The sequence below is a fragment of the Mytilinidion resinicola genome, assembly GCF_010093595.1.
Source record: "Mytilinidion resinicola strain CBS 304.34 unplaced genomic scaffold BDZ99scaffold_14, whole genome shotgun sequence".
NCBI lineage: Eukaryota > Fungi > Ascomycota > Dothideomycetes > Mytilinidiales > Mytilinidiaceae > Mytilinidion > Mytilinidion resinicola.
Window position 1 is genome coordinate 1,072,235 of NW_022985450.1, and position 23,720 is coordinate 1,095,954.

At 48.0% G+C, this 23,720-nt stretch overlaps 8 protein-coding genes across 8 annotated transcripts; 5 read left to right on the forward strand and 3 right to left on the reverse strand.

Moving 5' to 3' along the window:
* Positions 1-7,522: 7,522 nt before the first annotated feature.
* On the forward strand, positions 7,523-8,815 carry BDZ99DRAFT_510320 (putative sterol-4-alpha-carboxylate 3-dehydrogenase, decarboxylating; the record flags this gene model as incomplete). The annotated part of the gene is made up of 4 exons (XM_033724464.1): positions 7,523-7,580; positions 7,668-8,074; positions 8,119-8,397; positions 8,440-8,815. 4 exons carry the CDS (start codon positions 7,523-7,525, stop codon positions 8,614-8,616), a joined length of 921 nt encoding a protein of 306 aa, XP_033574437.1. The 3' UTR covers positions 8,617-8,815.
* A 295-nt stretch (positions 8,816-9,110) lies between these two features.
* On the reverse strand, positions 9,111-9,467 carry BDZ99DRAFT_523087 (uncharacterized protein; the record flags this gene model as incomplete). The annotated part of the gene is made up of 1 exon (XM_033725772.1): positions 9,111-9,467. The coding sequence occupies one exon, from the start codon at positions 9,465-9,467 to the stop codon at positions 9,111-9,113; it is 357 nt and encodes a 118-aa protein (XP_033574438.1).
* A 1,887-nt stretch (positions 9,468-11,354) lies between these two features.
* BDZ99DRAFT_523089 (uncharacterized protein) lies at positions 11,355-11,642 on the forward strand (the record flags this gene model as incomplete). Its single annotated transcript, XM_033725773.1, has 2 exons — positions 11,355-11,422; positions 11,480-11,642. 2 exons carry the CDS (start codon positions 11,355-11,357, stop codon positions 11,640-11,642), a joined length of 231 nt encoding a protein of 76 aa, XP_033574439.1.
* A 78-nt stretch (positions 11,643-11,720) lies between these two features.
* Positions 11,721-11,978, forward strand: BDZ99DRAFT_350275 (uncharacterized protein; the record flags this gene model as incomplete). The annotated part of the gene is made up of 1 exon (XM_033714499.1): positions 11,721-11,978. A coding segment is annotated over one exon (258 nt), but the record flags the coding sequence as incomplete, so codon positions are not given.
* Positions 11,979-12,423: 445 nt separating this feature from the next.
* BDZ99DRAFT_500657 (uncharacterized protein) lies at positions 12,424-13,283 on the reverse strand (the record flags this gene model as incomplete). The annotated part of the gene is made up of 1 exon (XM_033723741.1): positions 12,424-13,283. The coding sequence occupies one exon, from the start codon at positions 13,281-13,283 to the stop codon at positions 12,705-12,707; it is 579 nt and encodes a 192-aa protein (XP_033574441.1). The 3' UTR covers positions 12,424-12,704.
* Positions 13,284-14,682: 1,399 nt separating this feature from the next.
* Positions 14,683-16,776, forward strand: BDZ99DRAFT_478950 (uncharacterized protein; the record flags this gene model as incomplete). Its single annotated transcript, XM_033722200.1, has 1 exon — positions 14,683-16,776. One exon carries the CDS (start codon positions 14,683-14,685, stop codon positions 16,774-16,776), a length of 2,094 nt encoding a protein of 697 aa, XP_033574442.1.
* Positions 16,777-18,166: 1,390 nt separating this feature from the next.
* On the reverse strand, positions 18,167-19,335 carry BDZ99DRAFT_465342 (alpha/beta-hydrolase). The gene has a single exon (XM_033720521.1). The coding sequence runs from the start codon at positions 19,095-19,097 to the stop codon at positions 18,240-18,242; it is 858 nt and encodes a 285-aa protein (XP_033574443.1). The 5' UTR covers positions 19,098-19,335; the 3' UTR covers positions 18,167-18,239.
* A 2,754-nt stretch (positions 19,336-22,089) lies between these two features.
* BDZ99DRAFT_489786 (MFS general substrate transporter) lies at positions 22,090-23,326 on the forward strand (the record flags this gene model as incomplete). The annotated part of the gene is made up of 3 exons (XM_033723008.1): positions 22,090-22,231; positions 22,287-22,712; positions 22,773-23,326. 3 exons carry the CDS (start codon positions 22,090-22,092, stop codon positions 23,324-23,326), a joined length of 1,122 nt encoding a protein of 373 aa, XP_033574444.1.
* Between the last annotated feature and the right edge of the window lie 394 nt (positions 23,327-23,720).

Consider the following 23,720-nt stretch of genomic DNA (forward strand, 5'->3'; position numbering starts at 1 on the left):
AAGTATAGAGACTATAGTCTGCGCATATAGTATTAATAATAGCCTGCGCGCCTAGTATTATACCTTTACTATTATAAGTATAGAAACTATAGTCTATATATATAGTATTTATTATAGTATCGACCGCAATACCCTACCTACTAAAATTCTGCCGCAGATTGCTACAACTCCAGCAATCTGCACCGGCCTACTACTGCTAGCCGGCCTCCTGCCCTGCCTGCCCTGCTCTACTCCCGTCTTGCTTCCGCTTCCTATCCTGTCCCGCTCCAGCCACCTACCGGCTGCCCCCTTTTCCTATCACCTAATCTGGTAAGGACCTCGCGTATACGCATGCCACGCGCTGAAACGGCATAGAGGCCGTACGCCACGCGCTTAGCCACGCTCTTATATCCGGTGGCCCGTCTCCCGTCTTCCTATTCCTTACACAACGTCTTAATTCTCCACGTAGCATTATATATAGCACCTAATTAACGCTCCTCTTTAAGCCTTTAACCTCTCGCGTGTAGCACTATTATAATATTATATTATATCTACTTTTACTACTATAGACACCTCTACTAACCCGACTATAATACTTCTAGAGCTCGTTAGCTTTATAAAGGAATAGCAGGCTGCTGTAATAGAAGTCCTATCCGCCTAGAAATAGGAAATTGCTGCTCTGCAGGAGGAAGTAGCCGCAATTTAGTCTAAATCTACCCCTACTCTACTACTAGCGCCCAACTAATAATTTGCAGGGCCTTCTGTTTATAAATTAAATAATAGCTTAATACCTGCCAATAATATAAACTATATACGGACCCTAACTATTAAAGTTACTCCGCCGACTTTAATAGACTCCTCCCTAATAGCCGCCGCCCCGCCAACCCTAAAAACTAAATATTTAATTAACCCTCTAATATTTAAGGGAAGTTAAAAGGAACTCCTAATCTTCGTCCGACAACTATAGTATAAACTGGAAGGAAATGCTAATTAATACCTAACTAAACATGCTCGCCTGCTATACGCTTACTCTTAATTAGAATCTAACCTATTAACGCTTATTAACCCCTTAATAGACTAAGATATCTATACTATTAATTAACTTGTCTAATTCCTGCAGGCTATATACAGTAATCTAAACCAGAAACTTATATTCTTAAATTAACTCTATATACTAAAGTAAGGAAGGCGTGCCTTTATATTATACTTTGCTAAATTCCGACAACTTGCCGCTAATATAGATCTGAACAAAGCTGGCCTAATAACTTAGCTCTAATACTCCCTCTCTAATAAACTCCGCCGTGTAATAGTTAGCGCTACTACCCCGGATAATCTAAACAACTATACTAACTTAATTGCGAAGTATAATAATAATCTATAATTCCTGCCCGGCCGACCCTTTTAATATTCCCCTCTATTATAAAAGAACCCAGATATAATAGAAATTAATATATCTAAATATGCTCCAGCCGGCTCAGCCGAATAAGATAAATATTGTTAAAAGGGCCTCTGCTTTAAATATAGAAAGCATGGCTATATCTCCCGCAATTGCTCTATTCTCTTACCCTAAGTCTAATTATCTAGCATAGATAAGCCTTTAAGCCCCCGACCGCGCATATACGCGCAATTAACTAATTCCACCCGATTCTTATCTGCCCGCCGTTCCTCTATATCTACTACTTTATCCTCTAGCTCTAATTAATCTAGAGGTAGCCGCTTATCCTGTATAAAGAAGTTGTTAAAAGCCCTATCCTAGGGCTAAGTTGCCCCCCGGGACTATTTTAACCCCGGATTTCTATAAACCTATTTAAAGAACCTAAACCTAACTCCTAGAAATAATAAATTCTTATCCCTATTTCTATATAATAAGGCCCTACCTATATAAATACTATAGCTCTAATTAATAGTAGAGCTACAGGCATAGGTTATATTTACAGGAATCTGGCGCGCGCATAAAACCTTCGCTTTAACCTGCTCCCTTATATTTTACGCCTAACTAAATTTAATAGAAAAACGCTTAAAAAAGGATAGATTACGCACTCTATATAAGTAACCCTCCGCCACCTAAACTATATAGAATAGATCCGTCTCTATATACTAGAACTTAGTAAATATAAGCTGCTACTAGAACAGCCCTGGCTATATAAGCACTGTATTAGATTTAACTACAATAACTAATAACTATTATTTCGATTGTCCTAATACTAGGCGCAATACCTGCGCAACTTCTAAACCTCTGTAATAAGAACTTATATAGAATAGCTTCCTAAAGCGCCCCTTATTAAGCAGTGCCTAACACCTTTAACCTAACGCTCTTGCTTACAGCAATTAAGCCTGTCTATATAATACCGATATAATTACTAGCTTCCTAAAATAGTACGCCAGATAAATATACTTAACTCTAAACCTAAGCTAGAAACTAAACCCGAAACTAAATCTAATTCTAAATTTAAACCTAATACCCGGACAGATATCCGTATGCTAAACGCGGCGTTTATAACCCGATTAGCCTAACAACCTAATTATAAAATCTTTGCTATTACTATTACTAATATTAATAAGGCCTTAGCTCTAAAAACCTAAACCGACCTAGCTATAAAAGTCCTAGTATAATATTACTATTTGCTAAAGACCTTCTCCTAATAGGAAGCTAATAAGTTACCTAAATACTAAACGTATAATTATAAAATTATGCTTAAAAACAGCAAACTGCACGGATTTAGCCTATTATATAGAATGTTATAAAATGAATTAAAGGTGCTAAGGAAGTACCTTAACAATAACCTCGCGAAAGGATTTATCTGTGCTAGTTTATTACCTATTACCTTTCCGGTTATCTTTATTAAGAAGCCCGGAGGAGGCCTATAATTCTGTGTTAACTACTGCGCGCTAAATACTATAACTATTAAAAACTAATACCTAATCCCCTTAATTTAAGAGACCCTGGCATAATTAAGTAAAGCGAAATACTATATAAAGCTTAATATTATCTCCGTATTCAATCGCTTATAAATCGCGAAAGGAGATAAATAGCTAACTGCTTTCCGGACGTGATACGGCCTGTTTAAATACCTAGTAATGCTATTTAGATTGGCTAACGCTTCTAGCACGTTCCAATACTATATAAACGACGTGCTCCGCCTGTACCTAGATATATTCTATACTATATATATTAATAATATTCTAATATATAGCAAAAACTTTAAAAACTACTAGTATTATATAAAGCTAGTTCTAAAAGTAATAGAAGCCGCCGGCCTATAACTAAATGTTAATAAGTGCAAATTCTATTAGGATAAGGTTACCTACCTAGGGTACGTAATATTAACCGGCGGAATTAGTATAAACCTAAATAAGATTAAGGATATTTATAACTAGGAAGTCCCCTACAATATTAAAAACGTACGAGCCTTCGTTGGATTTATAAACTTTTACTAATAATTTATTAATAATTTCTTTAGCCTGGCCGCTCCCCTAATTGCACTTATAAAGAAGGACGTTCTGTTCCGGTTTAATAAGTTCTGCCGTGCGGTATTTAAATAACTTAAGACAGCGTTTACCACCGCCCTAATCCTCTGTTATTTTAACCCTAAACTGCCAATTATTATTAAGGCCGATTTATTTAACTATATAAATGCTGGAGTGCTCTTGCAAATAGATAAATAAGGAATACTCCGACCTGTAGCCTACTTTTTAAAATAATTAAGTTCTACTAAATATAACTATAAGATCTATAATAAGGAACTTTTAGTAATTATCTAATGCTTTAAATAGTGGCGGCCTAAACTAAAAGGCGTAGTATTTCTAATTTAGGTTCTTAGTAACTATAAAAACCTGCAGTACTTTATAACTATAAAGCAGTTAAGCCACCGACAGGCTTATTAGTCTAAATACCTGTCCTAATTTAACTTTTTAATTACCTACTAACCTGGCAAGTACAGTAAGAAGCCTAACGCCTTAACGCGTTATACGCAAGATGCGCCTGCGCAAGAAAAAGCTTAAGCAGCCCGAAATTAGATACTGCTCTGTCCCAACCTATTTACACAGTTAAATCTAACAGAAACTAACTAAATAATTTAGGAGATTATTAAGGATAAATACCTAAATAATAAGTTTATCCAGGAAGTTCTGGAAATATTATACTCCGGAGTACGCCGCTTTAAGAAGATTACCCTAAGTAAATGCAAAAAGTAAGATAGCAAGCTCTACTTCCGCAACTAAATAGCAATTCCTAATAATAATAAACTAAAGATTAAACTGCTTCGTCACGTGCATAATTCCCCCGTTGGCGGCCACCCTAGATATAGAAAAACTCTAGAAATCCTCTAAAAAGAATACTACTAGCTGTATATATTTAAAATAATCCGCCGATTTATAGTATACTATTATACCTGTTACTATATAAAGGCTTTAAGAAAAAAGTATAATAGCTTCCTAAAACCCCTACCTGTCCTGCAGTATTGCTGGCAAGATATTTCTATTAACTTTATTATTAAACTACCCGAATTTAAAGGCTGCACTAATATTATAGTTATAGTAGACCGCCTAAGTAAGTACTAATATATAATTTCCTATAGAATAATTATAGCTAAGGCTACAGCCAACCTATTCTACCGATATATTTAGGTATATTACGGATTGCCTAATATATGCGTATCCGATTAAGGATCGCAGTTTATCTCCGCATTTTAGGATAAACTCTGTAAGCAACTACGCATTAAAGCCTAATTATTATTAGCCTTCCACCCGGAAACTAATAGCTAAATAGAGAAGGCTAATTTAATACTAGAATAAGTCCTCCGCGCCTATATAAACTATAAGCAAAATAACTAGGTTACCTAGCTGCCGTCCGCTTAGTTTAAGGCGAATAACACCTAATCTAAATTAATAACAGTAATACTATTTATTACTATCTTAGGACAACACCTAAGAATAGGCTTTAAACCGCTATTAGGAACTCCGCGCCCTGCCTATTAAGTACTGCAAGCACTTAAGGCTAATTAGATAGTTAATAAGATATTAGATATTAAGCAGTTTATCTATAAAGAGATAACTTAGGCCTAAGCAATATAAGAAGAATACGCTAACTAAAAATATATAGGCGCACCGGCCTATAAAGTAGGTAATAAAGTTTAGTTAGATACACGGAATATCCGTACAAATTAACCCGCTAAGAAGCTTAATTAGAAGAACCTAGGGAAGTTCCTAATTATATAGATTATCTTTCTATACGCCTATTAACTAGGCCTACCTAAATCTATAAAGATATATCCTGTCTTCTATATTTTATTACTCTGTCCTGCCGCTCTGCAAGCTAACTACCTGCCTGGCCAGGAGTTACCCCTACCTAAACCTATTTAAGTTAAAGAAGAAACTAAATAGTATATTAACTGTATTAAAGGCATGCGCCTAAACCGGCGCCAAAAGCAATACAAGTACTTAGTCCGATGGACTGGATACAACAACCTGTCCTGGCAACCTGTTGACGACCTAAAGGATACTACTGCTGCGGCTGATTATTATTGCCGCCACCCCGAAGCTTACAATCCTGCGTCCGATAAGCCCCGTCCTGCTGGACCCTAAAACCTTAATTAAGATTTAATTCACGGCCCTACTCCTGATAAATAGCCGTATATATTATAAACAGCGCCTTCTACTCGCTAAGAGACTTGGGTTTAGGAGGGGGGTACTGTCACGGTATCGACCGCGACACCCTACCTACCGAAATTCTGCCGCAGATTGCTACAACTCCAGCAATCTGCACCGGCCTACTACCGCTGGCCGGCCTCCTGCCCTGCCTGCCCTGCTCCGCTCCCGTCTCGCTTCCGCTTCCTATCCTGTCCCGCTCCAGCCACCTACCGGCTGCCCCCTTTTCCTATCACCTGATCTGGTAAGGACCTCGCGTACACGCGTGCCACGCGCCGAAACGGCATAGAGGCCGTACGCCACGCGCTCGGCCACGCCCTTATATCCGGTGGCCCGTCTCCCGTCTTCCTGTCCCTTACACAACGTCTTAATTCTCCACGTAGCATTGTACATAGCACCTAATCAACGCTCCTTTTTAAGCCCTCGACCTCTCGCGTGTAGCGCTATCGTGACAAAAACAACCTAACTAAATAAAAAGCTTAACTTTAAAAAGCTTAGCCTGTTTAAGGTGCTTAAGAGCTATAAAAACAGCAGCGCCTATAAGTTTAAACTACCTAAGGGTATATCTAATATCCACCCTATTTTTTATTTTTAGTTACTCTACCTAGCTAATACTGTTCCTATAAAAGGCTAGTATAATAATCCACCGCTTTTTATTAAAATAACAGATATATACTAGAAAGGCAACGCTGAAAAGGTTATTAACTGCCGTATATATAAGGGCTAAATTAACCTTGCTACTAGAAAAAAAGAACTTTTTTAGTATAAAATTAAGTTTATTAGCTATAATAATCTCTAATAGGATAACTATACCTATACTAAGGAATATCCTTGCCTTATAGCTAATTTCCACTATAAAAACCCTAATAAACTAAAACCTTACTAATTATTTAAAATACTATTAGATTAGGAGCCTACCCTAGCCGCAATTTTTACTGCAATAGATCTCCGCCTAAGTCTTTCTATAATATAAAAAAACAGTATATAGTAAGTATAAAAAAAATACAGCTCTATAAAAGGGACTTCTTTAGAAAAGGGAGATATATTATAGCTATACGTTCGCTCGCATAACACGTGCCTAATAGTCACGTGATTAGGGCTCCGCGGAACAGATTAATATTGCTCCGACCTTTAGTTTATAACAGCGTTAAACCTAGAAACCTTTTCCTTTCTTATATTTATCTTTTGTTAATATTAATACAACTTATTTTAATTCTAACCTTAAGCCCTAATAGTTAAGTTAGAGTATTAATATTTAGCTTCCTTTTTTTCTGCTTTTAAAGGGGTCTATTTCTAGAAAAAAAGGGAATTTAATATAGTTTTACAAGGAATACTAAAGAAATTAGCAATTTTATAGTATTTCTAACCGGCGTATTAAAAGAGGGTATATAAAATATCACGCTTGCGGTAGAAAAAACGGGTGCCTTAATTTTAAAGAATAGGATATTAAACAGGGTAATAGCTACGCTGCCGGCAAACAAAATTCGGCAATTTTTAATACAAAATACAAGGCCCCCCTGCCGTTATTTTATATTATCTAGCTAGTCTAGTATATTCTGGTGTTTTCTGTGGATTTATAATACGCTGCTTATAGCTATCGCCACGCCCGCGCTAGCAGGGAGGGCGGCAGCCCGCTCAGGTTACCCCCTTATACTGGCTGCGTAAGGCGACGTCGTGGCGATAGAGGCTTAAAACACTAAGCAGCGATGTGAGGCCGGAGGCCGATGCAGTCGCGATCACGTGCCCGCGTAAAATAGACCATCTCATATATTAACCATCCTCTTCTGATCTTCACCTTCCACTCTCCACACCCTCACCACTTGGCTCATTTTGCCCGCCCTCATCACATACCGGCCTTCTTCGAGTCCATTCTCTACTTCGTGCCAGTCCGGCCATCATGGAGTTTCATCTCGGCTCCGTCTTGGTGATTGGGGGCTGTGGATTAGTCGGACACAGTATCGTCAAGCAACTCCTCGAATCTGGCTAGGCGGCAAGCGTCACCGTCTTCGATATCGCGACCAAGCATAACCGCTACCCCGGAGCTCGATACGTCAATGGCAGCATTTCTTCCAAGCAGGATGTGCTCACCGCCCTGAAAGAGTCCAAAACCGATGTCATCATCAATACGGCGTCCCCAAACTCACTTATTGCCAGCAAGCATCTACTCGAAGAAGTCAACATCACAGGCACCCAGAACGTCCTCGACTGCGCTATGGAGTGCGGCATCAAAGTCTGCGTGCACACCTCCAGCTCTGAAGTAGTGCAGAATTCCTACGACGACATCATCTGGGCGAACGAGACGTGGCCACTTCCAGAGTGTCCAGTCGACGGGGGCGTCTATGCCAGAACCAAGAAGATTGGGGAGGACTTAGTTCTCAAAGCCAACGGCAAGAATGGCCTCCTCACTGCGGCAATCCGCTTGTCCACCGTCTTCGGCGAAGACGACCAAGTCCTCACCAAGCAGTCGATCGCACTCGAACCGGCAAAGCCAAGTTCCGCGTCGGCACTGGCAAGAATCTCTACGATTTCATCTACGCTGGGAATGCCGCAGAAGGGCACATTCTGGCCGCCAAGAAGCTCGTGGAGGCATCTCTGTCAAAGGAACCAGTTCCGAAGGAGTCCCGCGTGGATGGCGAGGCTTTCTTCTTGACCAACGGCGACCCGTGGCCATTCTGGGACTTTTCTCGCTTTGTCGCGGCCGAGATTGGTCTCCCAATCGCCGACAAGGATCTATGGTTCATTCCGTTGGGCATTGCTATCTTTGTGCTCTCTGTCTTCGAATGGGCCTACTAGGTTGGCACACTGGGAAAACAGCCAAGCATCACGACGCGAATGCTCAAGTACACGGCTGAGGTCCGCACCTTCGATATTACAAAAGCAAAGCAGCGGCTGGGATATCGCCCCCGCGTTGGCATGGAAGAAGGGATCAAGCGCGCCGTCGCCTCGGCCCTGTCCAGATCCAACACTTCCGAACAGAAGAAGTCCACTTGAAGAGAATGCACGTCCGGCATAGGCACAGCAAGGAGTGGGCAGGCGCTGATGCATGTCGGGGAGGACAGAATCCGAGAATATGGGGTCGCAGGGCAAACTTGCTGCTAGGCTGTAAGGAGAGTGACACAACCGAGATGCTTGGGAGACCGCAGTAGTGCATGATTTGGGCGCCCTTAATGATAACAGCTGGTACGAGTGCAATACTACCACCACTAATTAACTCCAACACCGAGGCCCAATTGCAGTTTGTTTTGTTGGCCGTGTGTATTCTCTTAGTGTCCTCACAGCGTGTAATAACCCACTAATTGCCCCCTATTCCAATGCAAAACCCGGACTTATTGAAATTACATTCATCTGCCGGCAGAATTCTGTATTTCTGCTTAATAGCTCGATAGCGGCTGAACTATTCCTGGATGGGCTTAGCATTATTAGATGCCGCCCAATCGATTTCTATTGGCTTCTGTTTGACCTTGTGTGTTGTTTCCTTGTGCCTCTTAAGGAAGTTCTTTGGTCCAGTCGCGTCCAAGAGTGACCGGTACGGTGCCGTGAGGTGCGTGTAGCTTCAGGATGCGCTGTGCAGCATTATGCACTTGGTGGAACAAGGCGGCGGTTCCAATGCGATCCATGCGATTAATATAGGCCAAGACCGTAGCCTCCTGGTGTATATCAAGCTTCTTATTGCTGCCAGGCCTCTTCATCTTGCTTGGTATGCCCTCGAGGCGTCGGCACACGCGATCGGGCGGCGCGTTGTGTAGGCGTGCAGCGGCCGCAGCATTAGGGGTTTCCATGTTGTGATATGCCTCAATGGCACTTTGAACACGAGCCTCGATAATTTCAGATTCTGTAGGCATGGTTGTGGTGATACAATTTGAGGATGGAGGTGAAACAATGCATTGAACGAGGTAAGTGATGTATTGGATGAGCATCTATCTAGGCTACGTACGCCGTATATATACTCTGTGTGTGTGGAGGCTTACGTAGCCGTACCGTAGAACTGTGTGGGCTAAGTATAGGAACCATGTTCTATATCAAGGTAGCCGAGCTAACCGTACCATACTCCGTAGGCTAGCTGGCTAAGAATACGTACTCCGTCAAGATCAATTGCGTGAACAGTATGCTTCGTCTCATAATGTCGCTCTCGACATTATGCGAACCTTCAGGTTTCTGGCGGTGGACATCATATCACACATGTGCCTCGGGAAGCCCTTCGGAAGCAGTGAAGGAACTGGACTGGGTTAATTTGGACTGGGTTGGATGGGTTACTCTTAATATAGCTCTGGGTTCGACTTCTGATTGGTCCGGCGCGGGGTGGGTTTGAGGCCGTGGAGCACCCAGGCGCTCCACAGCTTTTCTCTCATACCGAGGAAGTCGTGGTGTTGAGGTTGAGGCAGGCTAGCTGAGGCCTCTGATTGGCTGAGCTATATACTCCGAGGCCTGCAAGGGGATCCTGTCTCAAAACTGTTAGCGTAGCCATATAGATTGCGACCTATTCCCCTACAAAATCTCTTGCCCGTCCTGTGCCCGTTTTTGAAGCTATTCGCACCCCCGTCCAACACCTCATCGCTATGGCCGACGCCGCGCCTGTTGACGAGGCTGTATGCCCTCAGCGCTCTATCACCAGCTTCCTTGGTGCACGCTATGCAGCCCCGGTTACTGACAGCGTTATCCTAGCCGAGTATATTAAAACAGCTCCTCTCGCAGCTGGCCAGGTGCGTGCCGGAGCAACACCAGGTGCCTCTCTCGATGTTGATGACATTATTGCATGGTGGAACAATCGATATTATACCTGGCCGGACCTCGCCCGCTTTACATTAGACGTTCTTGCTGTGCCGCCGATAAGCGATAAGTGCAAGAGGCTATTCAGCAGCGCATCTATATTGCTAGATAAGCGTAGGAGACGCCTTGGAATTGATATAATTAAGGCAAACGAGTGTCTACGGTCATCCTACGGCCCTCCTGCTCAGGAAGCATTTAATGATGCGGAGCACGCCGCGTCGCTTAGTGCATCGCGAGTATCACCAGCCTTACTTGCTGAGCAGGCGGCGGAGCAATTAAGGGTCTCACAATGCGAGGAAGCAGATGCTATAGCTGCTGACGGTGACGACGACGCGTTGGCCGAGCAGGAACTACGTGAGGTTGAAGAGGAGGCTATATTAGAGGGTCCTGCACCACCTATTAAGGTTGTAGATGCAGATGAGGATAATATGGTGGTTAGCGATGGCTCGGGGATCGCAATTTAGGTAGTAGGTTTGGTCACTTCTCACCCTCAATTTAGCCCACGCTAAGCTACTTTAGGCAATATACTCAGCTTCAACACCTTACAAATCACTAGCGTGGAGCCCCTGTAGCTCCTGGAGCTCCGCAGCGTTTCCGCTGGGTTGGAGTGGATTTGGTTGCTAACCCAACCCAGTCCAGTCCAGTTCCTTCACTGTTCGGAAGCGTCGAGGCTGATAACGACCAGCACAAGTTCATCTAAATCTTCTGCGCAGGGACTAGAGTGCAGACATGCCTTTCAGTGTTGCCAGAATTAAAGGGCTTCTTAGTGATGCTGTCTTCACTCCCTATCTTGAGCCGGTGGGTTGCACCAACTCCAGGCGATGGCACGCCGCTGGGTAATGTGCTTGGTGTAGGTTCATGCAGCTGTCTTGTGGATTTTAACTTTGCGGATTCTAATTCGGGACCAGATTATCCGAGAAGAAGTGAATAGCCGGTTTCAATGCCACGGTCCGAAAATCGACATGCTTGACTCGTTCCTCGCGCGTGGTCTCGGCCAAAAAGAAGCCGTTGGCGAGCTTCTCATAATCATGTAAATCCCCACCTCCCTTCTCTAGTTCCTTCTCTACCACTCCTCACTCTCGCCTAGGAGCGCGGGTATCGAAACGACCACCACGGCGATCACATCCATCCTCTTCCTCATTCTCTCCACCCCCGGCGTGCACTCAAAACTCCAAGCCGAGATTGATGCTGCTATGGACTTGGATCCCAGCTTCCCCGCTGAACAAGCTACTATCAATGCTCTTCCATAATTCGGCGCCTGTATCTCCGAGGCCCTTCACATCTACCCGCCATCCTTCTAACTCTGTGAACGCATGGCCCCTGCCGCCGGCGACGTGCTCGGCGGTTACAATATTCCCGGCGGCACATTCATTGGCATCAACTCCAAAGCCGCGCAGCTAGGCGACGTGTTCGGCGCCGATGTCGAGGCGTTTCGGCCGGAGCGGTGGCTAGTCGATGATGTGGAGAGGGTAACATTGATGCGAAGGGACTTGGAGCTGGTGTTTAACTACGGGAGCACCAAGTGCCTTGGAATGACTGTGGCGTGTATGGAGATGAACAAGGTTGTTTTTGAGGTAAGAGGTCGAGCCAGCCTTACTGGCGGTTGGCAGATTTTTAGAAACTTCCGCGTGGAGATTAGTCCGCGGTATGATATGCGTGCGGATGAGATTATCCCAAGGAAGCTGTTAATAACGTTGGCTCCTAAGCCGGTTGGGAAAAGCGTAACTATTTTGACACTTGGGAGACCACCTGTGTGTACTGCTGCTTCTCTAAAAACGTGAATTCCTGACTAGATTTACAAATCCCGGAAAGAGATGCTAAGGCGGGAGTGTGGAGGTCACCGTAGAGGGCTTATTGATCGAATGCTTCCTGCTACCCCTATGGGTCTAGCGGTAAAGAGGAGACGGCGATACTTCGAGGCTGATGATGGGTAGAGGCTAGAGGTTTGTGATGCCGACCAAATACAGGTTATAAAGGTAACAATTCAGAGGCCTAAATCAACTAAAGGAGGACTTCACGTGTTTTGGGTCACCCTTTATGCTTTTGGAATCCAAGTCTTGATATTACCGGGAGCACGAACTTCGTCACCGTTCTCCACGGATTCAAATCGCTCACTCAGCTATACCCTCGTTGAGCTCCTTCAATCATTTCGTGACTTCACGTTTAACGTCCTTCTTGACCTTCTTACATGCCTAGAACTTCCCAGTTCCACAAGAGATCGTTACGATGTTGGGGACCTACCGCAGGCGTATGAACATGGCAACCTGTGCAACCGCGTCTCTGACCACAAACGAGTCCACGAGGCTGAAAGTTTAGACGTCACTGGACGGGACCAGGGCTACCTCGCTGTCTCTGTACAGGAATGGGGCCATGCGGCTGCCGGGGCCCCACTCGAGATCACGGTCTCGTACCCGTCTATGCTCGAGATCGTGGAGGTAGCCATGAGCGCGGAGCCGAGCAACATGCCGAGGACGATGAGGAGGGCCGTGTTCTAGTACGCACTCAAAACCCGGTTCCCACTTCCTCTTCACCGCGAAGAAGACCGAGGGTCCGCACAAGTTGAAGGCCATACACGAGGGGTTGCCCGAGCCGTTGCTCTCGCACTCCATCCCGGGTAACCACCCAGCCCAGCGCCCCTTCATCTCGTTGTTCACCACTATGGTAGTGTGGCTGGTCGAGGGCAATGGCTCGATTACCTCGATGAACTTGGAGTACTTCTCCTTCGCGTTTGCGACGCTGACCGAATTCCCCTTCACCGACGGAACATCTCTAGGCCATGGGGGTAGCCTTAATTTATCAGAGTGCGCACTGGTTCCTGGACCTTGGTGTTTCGAAGAAAGCCAGAACTTGACTTTAGAATCATCACTAAGAGCAAGCAGACGCTGCTCCATAGACCTTTCGACAACCAGAGACAGCCACACCCTATCATGCAGGATTCATCTAAATCGCTGATGAGTGGACCAGCACTTGCCAGCTATTGAATGATCCAAATGCGACAGCGTGGTTAGTAAACCGGCCAATCCTCAATCGGATTGACGGCCGGTTTATTAGTATAGACTCTAGATAATCCAATCAATCAATCCTCTAGCCAATCAAATCTCAAGCGGAGATTGATCCGATTGATCCGATTGGTGTATATAAATCGGAAAGGATATATACGAATCGGAAAGGATGTATACAAATTGGAAAGGATGCATACGGACGTGATTTTTATAGATTTTTATGGGTATAACTTCATTCTATAAGCTCACTACGCCTATAGATGAGGTTACGGAGTGCCCCAGAGTAGAGGGCAACGTGAGAGTGCCATGGTGGTGAGGTTCTAGGTGAGGGGGGGCTCAGGATGTCCCTTGGGAACGTTGCGCGGAGTACAAAAGGGGGGCGCATTTTTAAGGCCTAGAAGACCTAATGATTTGCTTCAAACGTAATTCAACCCGTAGAAATCGACTCCCGTTGTCCGTTTAAGCTCACCTCGTCATGGTGGAGTGCTAGAGGGGGGGCTAGGGCCGTGGTTGATGAGGCTAGCAAAACGTGTTCTCCCGCCTCCGCCGGCGGAACCTCGGGGCAGCAGAACGCCGTGATTCTATTGGCTTGTTAAGACACGGTGAGGCCTTAGCGCACCGATCTCTTAGCGCGATGTTATTCACTTATTTGCCAATCCGGATTAAACCGTGCAAACCAAAATTCTAATCAATCCAATCAATCAAGCTTCATCCTATATATAACAACCCAATCAATCTGCTCTCTAGTTGAGCCGGCCGCCGGTTTAGTAACCACGGTGAAATGCGACGCCAGTACGGACGGCGTAAAAATTCTCACACAGCATGCCATTTGATTGTTTCATCGATGCCTATTTGCCGTAGGTACTCGAAAGATATACCACTCGCAGGAGGGTTCCAGTTGCACGGACTGTGTACCAATCTTATGTTTGATCTGCAGCCTGGTTTTGGTTCGGTCGGCACAGGGAGGTTTGTTGCTGCCTTTCGACACCATAAAAACAATACCACGCTGCAGCTATTGCTCTTCTCTTGTAGGGCTCTGAAAATATAGGCCTCGAGCTATAATGCGCGTTGTTCCAATTTCTTTTCCTTGATCTGCATAAGTACTTTAGCCAATCAGACCATGGTGGCGATCGCTGCAGCTTTCCAGCGCACGAGCGCACGAGCGGAACGCTGCCATCAACAAACAACAATCATACTACGCGCAACAACGACACACGCAATCCACTCCACCAAGTCTTAGCATCAAGAGACTATCGACCTCATCGACGATACGAATGTTCGTTCCACAATGGCGCCTCGCACGGGAACCGTGTCCCATGCCATCGCTGGTTTACAACAATTGAATCCTGCTTCGAAGCGGAAGCACCTTGGCCAGGTCACAGGCAACAATATGCACTCTAAGCGCCAACGTCTGGAGGCAGCCTTCCCAAAGGCCACCATTCCATCGCACCGTTTCTCGATCCTCGAAGACCAAGTTCCAGACGTCAAGGACGACGACGACGACGCCGACGAGCAGAATTACGATCATCTCTGGCATATTATCAGGGAACGGAAGGCACAACGATACCTGAGCGAAGCCGCTATGGAAAGGTTGGATCAAGAGAAAGCTGAGGAGACAGGGTCAACGACGACCGCGAAGGCTCGAAAAGATCAGCAGCTATTTGCGGAAGAGATGTTGCATCCTCGCTGGATCGCAATCAAGCGAAACAAGCCATCCTCGGACCCACAGCACCGACTGCGACAGTTGGTACACGAGTTTTTAAGCCGGAATGACACCCCGTTCGAAGGCCTTGAGTCGTTGGTTGGGCGGTTGCACGTAAACATCGACGAGATCGAGCAAAGACGGATCCGCTCCCGGTTGGAGTATCTGAATGCCTCGCACGCATCTGAGGCACAATGGGAATCGGACCTATGGAGACACTGGTTTCTAAAAGGGTCGGTCCAAACACCGGACAGCGATCCTATTGAGAGTAAGCCCTTCATGGGTCGCGTTGTCCAGGCCAAGATGTCTCTATCAATTAGAAGGGGCGCAGTGCTCCCTCCGCTGCTGGCCTCGGCGGATGATCGAAGAGCATCTGGGTTGCATGTCGCAAAGATTCCATGGGATCCAGACCTGAGAAAGAATAAAGGCAATCAAGAGCGTTGGTATCCGGATTATCTTTATGCGGTTTCTCAGTCCTCACTTGCCACTCGTGGAAACGACTACTATGCGCATGAAGTGGAGAACACGCTACCCGCCTTTCGAATCGCTCAACACAGTTATCTCCCTGCAAGCTGGCTTGCAGAAATCAAGTCCGCGGATACCGAACTCAACCACCTTGCAGCAGAGAACTACCTCGCCTTTATGAGCGCCTACCTCCTGCATGAACGGCTCATCCTCCGTTGGCTGACGAAGAACAACTGCAAGGGCTCCATAAATGCTGTCGAAATCGACGATAGCCTTGCAATTCACTGCATTTCTTGCTGTGGCCCAATTTGTAAAATCTGGCGAATGTCGATTCGACCAAGGCCGGATCCGTCAAGCTCACCCCTCAAACCAGTGAGATATGACATGCAACGCCTTGATACACTTGATATCCGAAACAACCGAGGGGTTAGCCGACTTGGTGACTGGATCAACATACTAAATGCATTTGGTTTGACTGCCCAGCTGGGAGGTATTGCCGCAGACCTTGAGGCAATAGATGCTAACCCACCGGTATCTGACGAATACTCCTGGGCCTCCGAGAAAGGCTTTGTGTATAACCCCGTCTCGGAAGGCAACTCGGAAGGCATTCATATTCTGGCTGTACCGTTGAAAGAACTTCGCAACGCATACACAAAGGGCACCATTAAAGCCGACGAATACATCGGGAACAAAGTCGTTCAAGAATGGAATAGCGAAGGCGTCCCTCTTGAGGTTGACATTACCCTGCCGAAGCATCTCCCAACACCTCCTAGTTCACACGAACCAAGTGCATCCACTTCTGAGCAAGCAGTCGAGGCAAATGCTATTCAGCGGGCCTCATTGTCTATTCATGCCAACGCATCGACTTGGACAGCACACATTACTGACACTGAGTTTACCAAATTCAGCCGTAAGGGGCTTGTCGTCATGGCCAGCGCCTTTTCCTCTCGTATCACTGGCCCCAGTCAGAGTGCCCCCGCAAGCAATGCTTCCAAGGAGGCTCTTGTTACCTACCTCGTTAGCGTACAGACTCAGCTAGGTACGGGTTTGGATGCCGCGGTTGTGTGGAAGAGAATGGGCTTACAGCGTGGCGACGTGAAAAAGCTTCGAGTGGAGACGTTGCGCATCGCTTGTGTGGACCTGGGTGGCGAGAGTATAGGCAAGACGAAACCGGAGCTAGCTGACATGGTAGAAGAGTTACTAGAGCTGGAATAGCTACGTAGCGTACTCGGGAACTCATTAATTGGAACCTGCTTTTTCTATACTTTGACATCTTACATGCCGCTCGCCCCTCCCAAAAACTAACTCCTTCAAACTACTACATCTCTACCGCCCTCCAACATGCCTGAGAATATGAAAGCCTGGGTCAACGACGGCGCCGCCGGAGGCCTCGAGAAGAACCTGTACCAGCCTGCCGTTTACCACAACCCTCTCACGGCCTCTGTTCTCACCAAATTAAGAAGACCGAAATGCTGACTTTAAGATGAATGAAGCCGCAATTACGAAGGTGAGTAGATACTAAGTGTGCATGTAAAGAAACCGGCTAACCACCTGGAACTTGATTGGCCACCAATAATTCGGCTAGCCGTTTAGAGTTTGGCTTGGGTGGCCTAGAATTGGGCTACTCATGTTTACTTTAACAAAATGCCCCAGTTCTAGGCCTCACTGCTAGCTTAATCCTGGAACCATCTGTCGCGTAAATTTGACCAAAAACTCTGACAAGGATAGCTCTATAGTTAGTTGGCTAACTGAGTTTGAACAGAGAAGTGAGTTGAAGGTGGGCATCCTGCGCAGCGGGTGAGCCGAAGATTAGCCGGAAGTAATTTTGCTTATAAACAGGCGATACAGCGCCTGTTTAGTCACCCTATGTTCCGCTCGTCTGACACCGCAAACGCCGTCAAGAGAACCATCACGGCGCGTGTTTAGTAGTTACTAGTGCCGATCGAATAGTTATCGTCCCTCGCTTCACGAAGTCGACTTCATGAAGGACAGATAGCGCTTGCTGAGAGCCCTGCCGACCCTCGGGATCCCCCACGACCTACCTCCTACTCCTAACCTTAAGTTTCTGCGATGCTTAATAAGTTAGGATCGACCAGGATACATACAGAGCGCATCGCTCCATGTCATGCGGATCCGCATCGCTACCTCCATCGCGATACGCTCCTGTGATATGCAACAAGGTCACGTGGCCTAAATCACGTACCACTGTCACATGACCTTGCTTACGGGCTAACCGCCATCCATACTTGGTACGCGGCCCTCCGCGTCTCTTTCTACACATTGCAGCTACCTTTGTACTTCGTCTGTATACTCAATATAACAAGGTCTTCTCTCTGATCCTCGTATTGCGCCGTGACACTCTACGACTACGCCCACTTGTTGTAACCTATAGGCACCTATTACCGCTAGTCCCCTTTCAATCTAATATATATCATGACTAAGCGCGTTAGGGGCCCACTCGCGACTTCTTTCCCCCGAGCGCATCTATCTATAGCTTACACTATAACTATTTCTTCAAAGTAAAACTTAGCCGCAAGAATGATAACATTTGAAGGAGGATTAAGAGGTATAATAACTAAATTACTCTAAAATTCTATTCAAAGTTGACCTGCTAAATATGCTTTCAGAGAACAATATTCTACATAGCTGAAGTCCAAACTCCATGTCGGACGTCTAATTTACATCCTCCCCATCATAGCAGCAAGCGCCACCTCCCTAACCCGCCGTATGTACATCTCACTGGTGTGCTGCGCGAGATCGGCAAAGATGACTTCCCTCAGCTCTTCGGGCGTCACGCGCGACGCTGCCGCGCCGCCGTTCTCCCGGTCGCGGAGAAGGACAACGTCGCCGGCGTTGGTCAGCGGAGCATCCGGTGTCGGCCACAGCGGAAGCTCCTCCCACGGAGTCGGCGGCGCGGCGGGAAGGGTCTGAACCCTAACAACTGCCGAGCCGCGGGAGCGGCGGACGACTTTGACAGGCGGAGGCGCGGTCGCGCTCGTGACGGATGAAGGGGGCGACGCGGTCATCAGTTTTGCCAGCGACTTCACGTAGGCGGCGTTGCTTAGCCGAAGGACCGGGTCGCCTTCGTTTGCAAAGGATAGGAAAACACCAGACCCATGGGCGCGTCGGGGCAATGGCGTCAGCGAGAGAGGTGGGGCGCCGAAGGTTACGCAGTTGATGCTGTGAAACTGACTTGCGAGTGCCGTCAAGTCCGAGTGGACGGAGGTCGATAGCATGTGGCTGTACAATATTGCGGCCACAGCGCCCCCTGCGGAGTGGCCGGTGAACAGAAGGGAAGGCCGCGCCGAGGAAGCTGGATGCTGTTGCAGCTGTGCCGCGACTTGGCCCACCATTGCCTTGGTGACCTGAAGGAATCCCGCATGGCATGCATTCTCCTCGTCGTCCAGGAATCCAACGGGCTTTGCAGCAGTCGCCGCCTTGTTGACGGCCCAATCTGAGAGACTCCGAAACTGAGTACCGCGTATGGAGACGATGACGACTCGAGAGTCGTCGATGAGCTGGTCGTCTATAATCATTGCTTTGATGTCTTTGGACGAATCTGCTGGAGTGTACGTTCCCCGTCGAGTGCGTGCTTGCGAGTCATAGCAATCATTCGATGCGTGTGCAGCACGACAAATCATGGACCACGTTGGGAGAGAAGTGCTGAACGACGGCAGTTGCGGTGGTAATCGAGAGTTTTTGAACAGGGCAGCCTTCTTCGCCAAAGAGGATCTCTCTCGGGCTGCGTCGTCTTGAGGCTCTTGTCGCCTGGCCGCAACGGTACGTGAACGCTGCTGATATTGCAATCTGCCCGGCACGCGGGGGTCGACGGTGTCCTCGCCCTCTTCTGCAATCAGCTCCGTGGACCCAAAGCTGTATACTGACGCCCCACTAGAGTATATCGATGAGGCACTGGAGTATATCGATACAGAGTCGCTGGAAAATATTGACGACGAGTCTCTGGAGTATAACGATGAGGCGCTGGACTGAGTCTCTTCGATGGCGAGGTCTTCAAACGAACCCAAGGCTGCTTCATATGTGTCTTCTTCTCCAGTGGACTGCGCCGATGAGGTTCGAATGGAAGTCGGCCGCACAGAAAGTTCTGGCTCATTAAGTAGGCCGCTTGACGTCGCACCGGGTCCTTCGTCACGCTTTGAGTCGGTATGAATGTGGGTAGAGTCCGCGGGGAGATCAGGCTTCCTCGTCTGGGATTCCGCAGTCCCATCCCGTTGACGAAATGACTCCGGCACCGGAGGAGGCTGATCAAGCACGGGGCCAGCCAGTTTTGTTTTGGACGAATTTCGTGACAGGAAAGTTGGCGTTAGTATGCCAGCCCTCCAATCTGTATTTGTTCGTGTTGGCTTCGTAGCCGTGAAAGGGAGACCAGGAACCCGTGAAGGAGCAGAGGCGTCGACCTGCGCCGCCTTCGCAGGCTTGACCTTGTGACCTCCTCTGGGCATGATGCGATTCGAAGAGAGGATCGTTGTGCAGACAAAAGATAGGATTAGTGTGCGGAGATTGTCGAGTTGCAAAGGCCTTGAGAGCGATGGAGCGAGTTCAGTTTGCTGAAACAGTGATCACATAGATGGAGGAGTGGTGCTATCATAGCCACGTGTGAATTGCGGTCTGTTTTGAATCCATCGCTTCCATCAATGTCGCTCCGGCCACAGCGAGGCTGGCTGGCACCGCCATGGCCGAGAAATTGCGAGCCATCAAAGGGCGCCACGGCGTCTGGACATGCGAGCTTGGAGCAATTCGCATGTCCAGCCATGCCACCTTATCGACGCCGTGCAGTAGTCGGAGCGGCCAGATGGTGTGTCGGTGCCAATAGTGAGGTTTTAGTGAGCATATGTGGCGGCCACGGGAAAGCTTGGGGGCGACGCGGCTCCTTTTAGGGTCTGAGACGCAAGGCTCCAAGGAGCGCCACGATACCTATATAGTCCTAGTCTGCGACTTGTGCATGAATCCGGACTGTGCATTGATCCGGATTGTGCATGGATCCGGATTGTGCATGGATCTGGATCCCTTTTGGTGGTCGAGATAAGGTTCCATAAGATACGCTAAGCCATAAGCGTTTGGCGTCGACCACTTCCGGATCGTGGAGAGCTAGTGGCTTAACAGCCGCGTGGCTTTGCTGTGTGTATACACTCAGCTGGAGCTCATGCGCTCGTGGGGAATCTAAACAAGGGTGTGATCGCGATGACAAGGGCAGTTGATGTATGTACGAGGTCGATGCGTATACATACAAGGGGTGATCAAGAACGGAGTGCCCCCCCACAAACAAAGCCAAACCTGTCCGGGTTGTTTTCCTTCGAGACTGTGGCTGCAGGTACACTGGGGGGAGGCACTCCGTTCATCATCACCCCTGGTAGAGTTCTGCCCACTCCGACTCCGTGGCGTAAAGCCGCGAGCTGGCCTTCCAGCGTGTCAAATACCATGATGCACGATGCAAACAGCTCGGGGAGTCACAGCTTCGCTTCTAGACATCTCGCTTCTAGGCACGCAGGAACCCTTCAAATATGGCATTCTCCAAAAGTGCCCGTGACAGTCCCGCCAGCCTGCAGAATGATTCCCGCTCGTATGGACTTATCGACACTGCCGCCGATGCACTTCCCTTATGCAACGACTATAGTTACAGACCGTCAATTGACTAAAGAGGCCCAGCAATACCTCACTGCCTCTCATTGTACACGGCTTGGTGGGCATCGGAGGGTGTTGGTGGGAGAGCGGTGGATTCTTCAGCCGCACGCAGCTAACCACTGCCTTACCCGGCCCCTCTCCCATTCCTTCTTAAGTCCGCTTCACAGAAGCTGGCGCGTCCATCCTGACTCTTGAAGCTAGAAATCGGAGTCGCCGTATCGATGGATTCGTCGCTAAGCTCTCTGCATGCCGCACTTGCAGCCCAAGGCGGTTGCTTATCGCGTCTGACCACATGCAAGCCACGTAGCTTGCGAAGCTGTGCGTCGCTCCAGCCTCGTCCTGCGTCCGGTAGAAACTAACCCAGCGCTAAAATCAAGCCACACATTTACTGTATAAGGCAGCACGTCCGGGCGCCTCTAGAGGGGAATAGCGACCTCCTAGCCAATCAATATTCCAGCTAGTTCAGCATTACCCCAGAAAAGGAGGTTGAGCAGGGTCGACTCAGTTTCCGCGCTACAGGTCCTCGGACGTAAAGAGAGCCTGTAGTTATAGCGTAGATCTCCAAAAACAGACTGCCGTAGCACACCCGGTCCCACAGACGGCCGAAAAGGATCATGCAGAACGGAACCTGCAATCCGGACCGGAGCCAAGCAGTCCAGATCGATTCTTGTTGCCAGCTGCATGTCGGCCGCTCCATGCTAACTAGCACAGAGTAGAGTCGATGGCAACGCCTTCGCTGCCTTCGGTATAGGGGTGAAGAGTATAGATGCTGCAAGGATCCAGATCGAGACCGATCTTTCCCTCGTGCATAAAGGCACCTTTCTCCGCCTACTTCTTCATAGCCTTTCGCAAGTTCCTTCTTCAGTGCAATTGCACACTACTCTCGCCATGTCGTCGAAAAATTCGGCTGATATCGAAATCCAGGTGCGAGAATCGGACGCTTCCACGTCGATATGCGACCAGATCGATTCCTTGACGGATGATTGGGATGCACCTCACAACAAAGAAAACCCCAGGAACTGGAGTGCCTGTGAGCGATATGCTATAGCCTTCACGTTTCGCGAGCAGAGCTGACGTAACCGCAGTGAAGAAGGGCTGTCATACCATCCCAGTGGCGCTGCTTTGCCTGAGCGTGACGGCCGGCTCGTCTATGATCACACCCGGCGTGTTCGCGATCGGGTACAAGTTCCATGTGTCTCACACTGCCGCGCTGCTCCCCCTATCGTTGTTTGTCCTTGGACTGGCGATCGGGCCGGTGCTTGCTGCGCCTATTTCGGAAACCCGCGGTCGGGCCATTGTCTACAAAGTTAGCATACCTCTATACATGCTTTTCATTCTTGGCGCCGGCTTCTCGAAGTCCTTTGCAGGCTTGCTGGTATGCCGCACCCTCGCAGCGATTTCTGGTGCTCCATGTCTTGCTGTAGGAGCAGGCACCGTCGCGGATCTCTTCGAGCCAAGCAAGATGGCCGGCCCCGGCGCTATCGTGGTCATGGCACCGTTCTTGGGTCCTTGTAAGTAATACTCCGTCGCCTTGCGACGTGGCGTCGGCACTAACTGATTGTTACTTCTAGGCCTTGGACCAGTCATCGGAGGCTTCGCAGCAACATATACAGAGTATCGGTGGACGCAGTGGTCTACTATTTTCCTCGCACTGGCTGCGTACATCCTCATTCTTCCAACGCAGGAAACACACCGGAAAGTGTTGCTAAAGCGAAAAGCCCTGCGAATGGGCCTTCCACCTCCGGAGCCAGAGCTCGCGCCGCGGGAGGCCATCAAGATGCTACTCACTATCACCCTCTTCCGCCCAATCCGCATGCTTACGTCGGAGCCTATCGTTCTCTTGTATTCCGTCTACAACGCATTTACTTTCAGCGTGCTATTCGCCTTCTTCGAGGCTTACCCATTCGTGTTTATGGGAGAGTACGGCTTCAACATCTGGCAGTACGGCCTCACGTTCTTAGGGATTGGCGGCGGCGTGCTACTCGGGGCGGTCGGCGCAATTCTGGTCGATCTCTTGGTGTATCAGAGAATCGTGCGGGAGGGCGGTGACCGCATCAGAAATAGGGGGCCTGAGCAAAGACTATACATCGGCATGATTGGCGATCTCTGCCTCCCCATCGGGTAGGCCAATCCACGGTCCACACAGGCTAGAGATCGCGGGCTCGTTATGCTGACTCCTCTACAGGCTCATTTGGTTCGCCCTAACCGCCAAATCATCTATCCACTGGATCGTGCCGGTCCTAGCTGGCATTCCATTCGCCTTTGGCAACGTTACCGTCTTCATCTCAGCGGCCCTCTATATGCTAGATGTCTATGGCCCACTCAGTGGCGCATCTGCCATGGCTGCCAACGGTCTGCTGCGATATACAATGGGCGCCAGCTTTCCCTTGTTTACCGTGCAAATGTACCAAGCGCTAGGCGTTAAATGGGCGACATTGCTTCTGGCTTTTGTGTGCCTGCTTATGGTACCAATCCCGTGGGTGTTCTACAAGTATGGACCAGGCATTCGGAAAAAGAGT

Coding starts and splice junctions, on each gene's coding strand:
- BDZ99DRAFT_465342 (XM_033720521.1), bottom strand. CDS start 19,097: ATGATTATAGACGACCAGCTCATCGACGACTCTCGAGTCGTCATCGTC.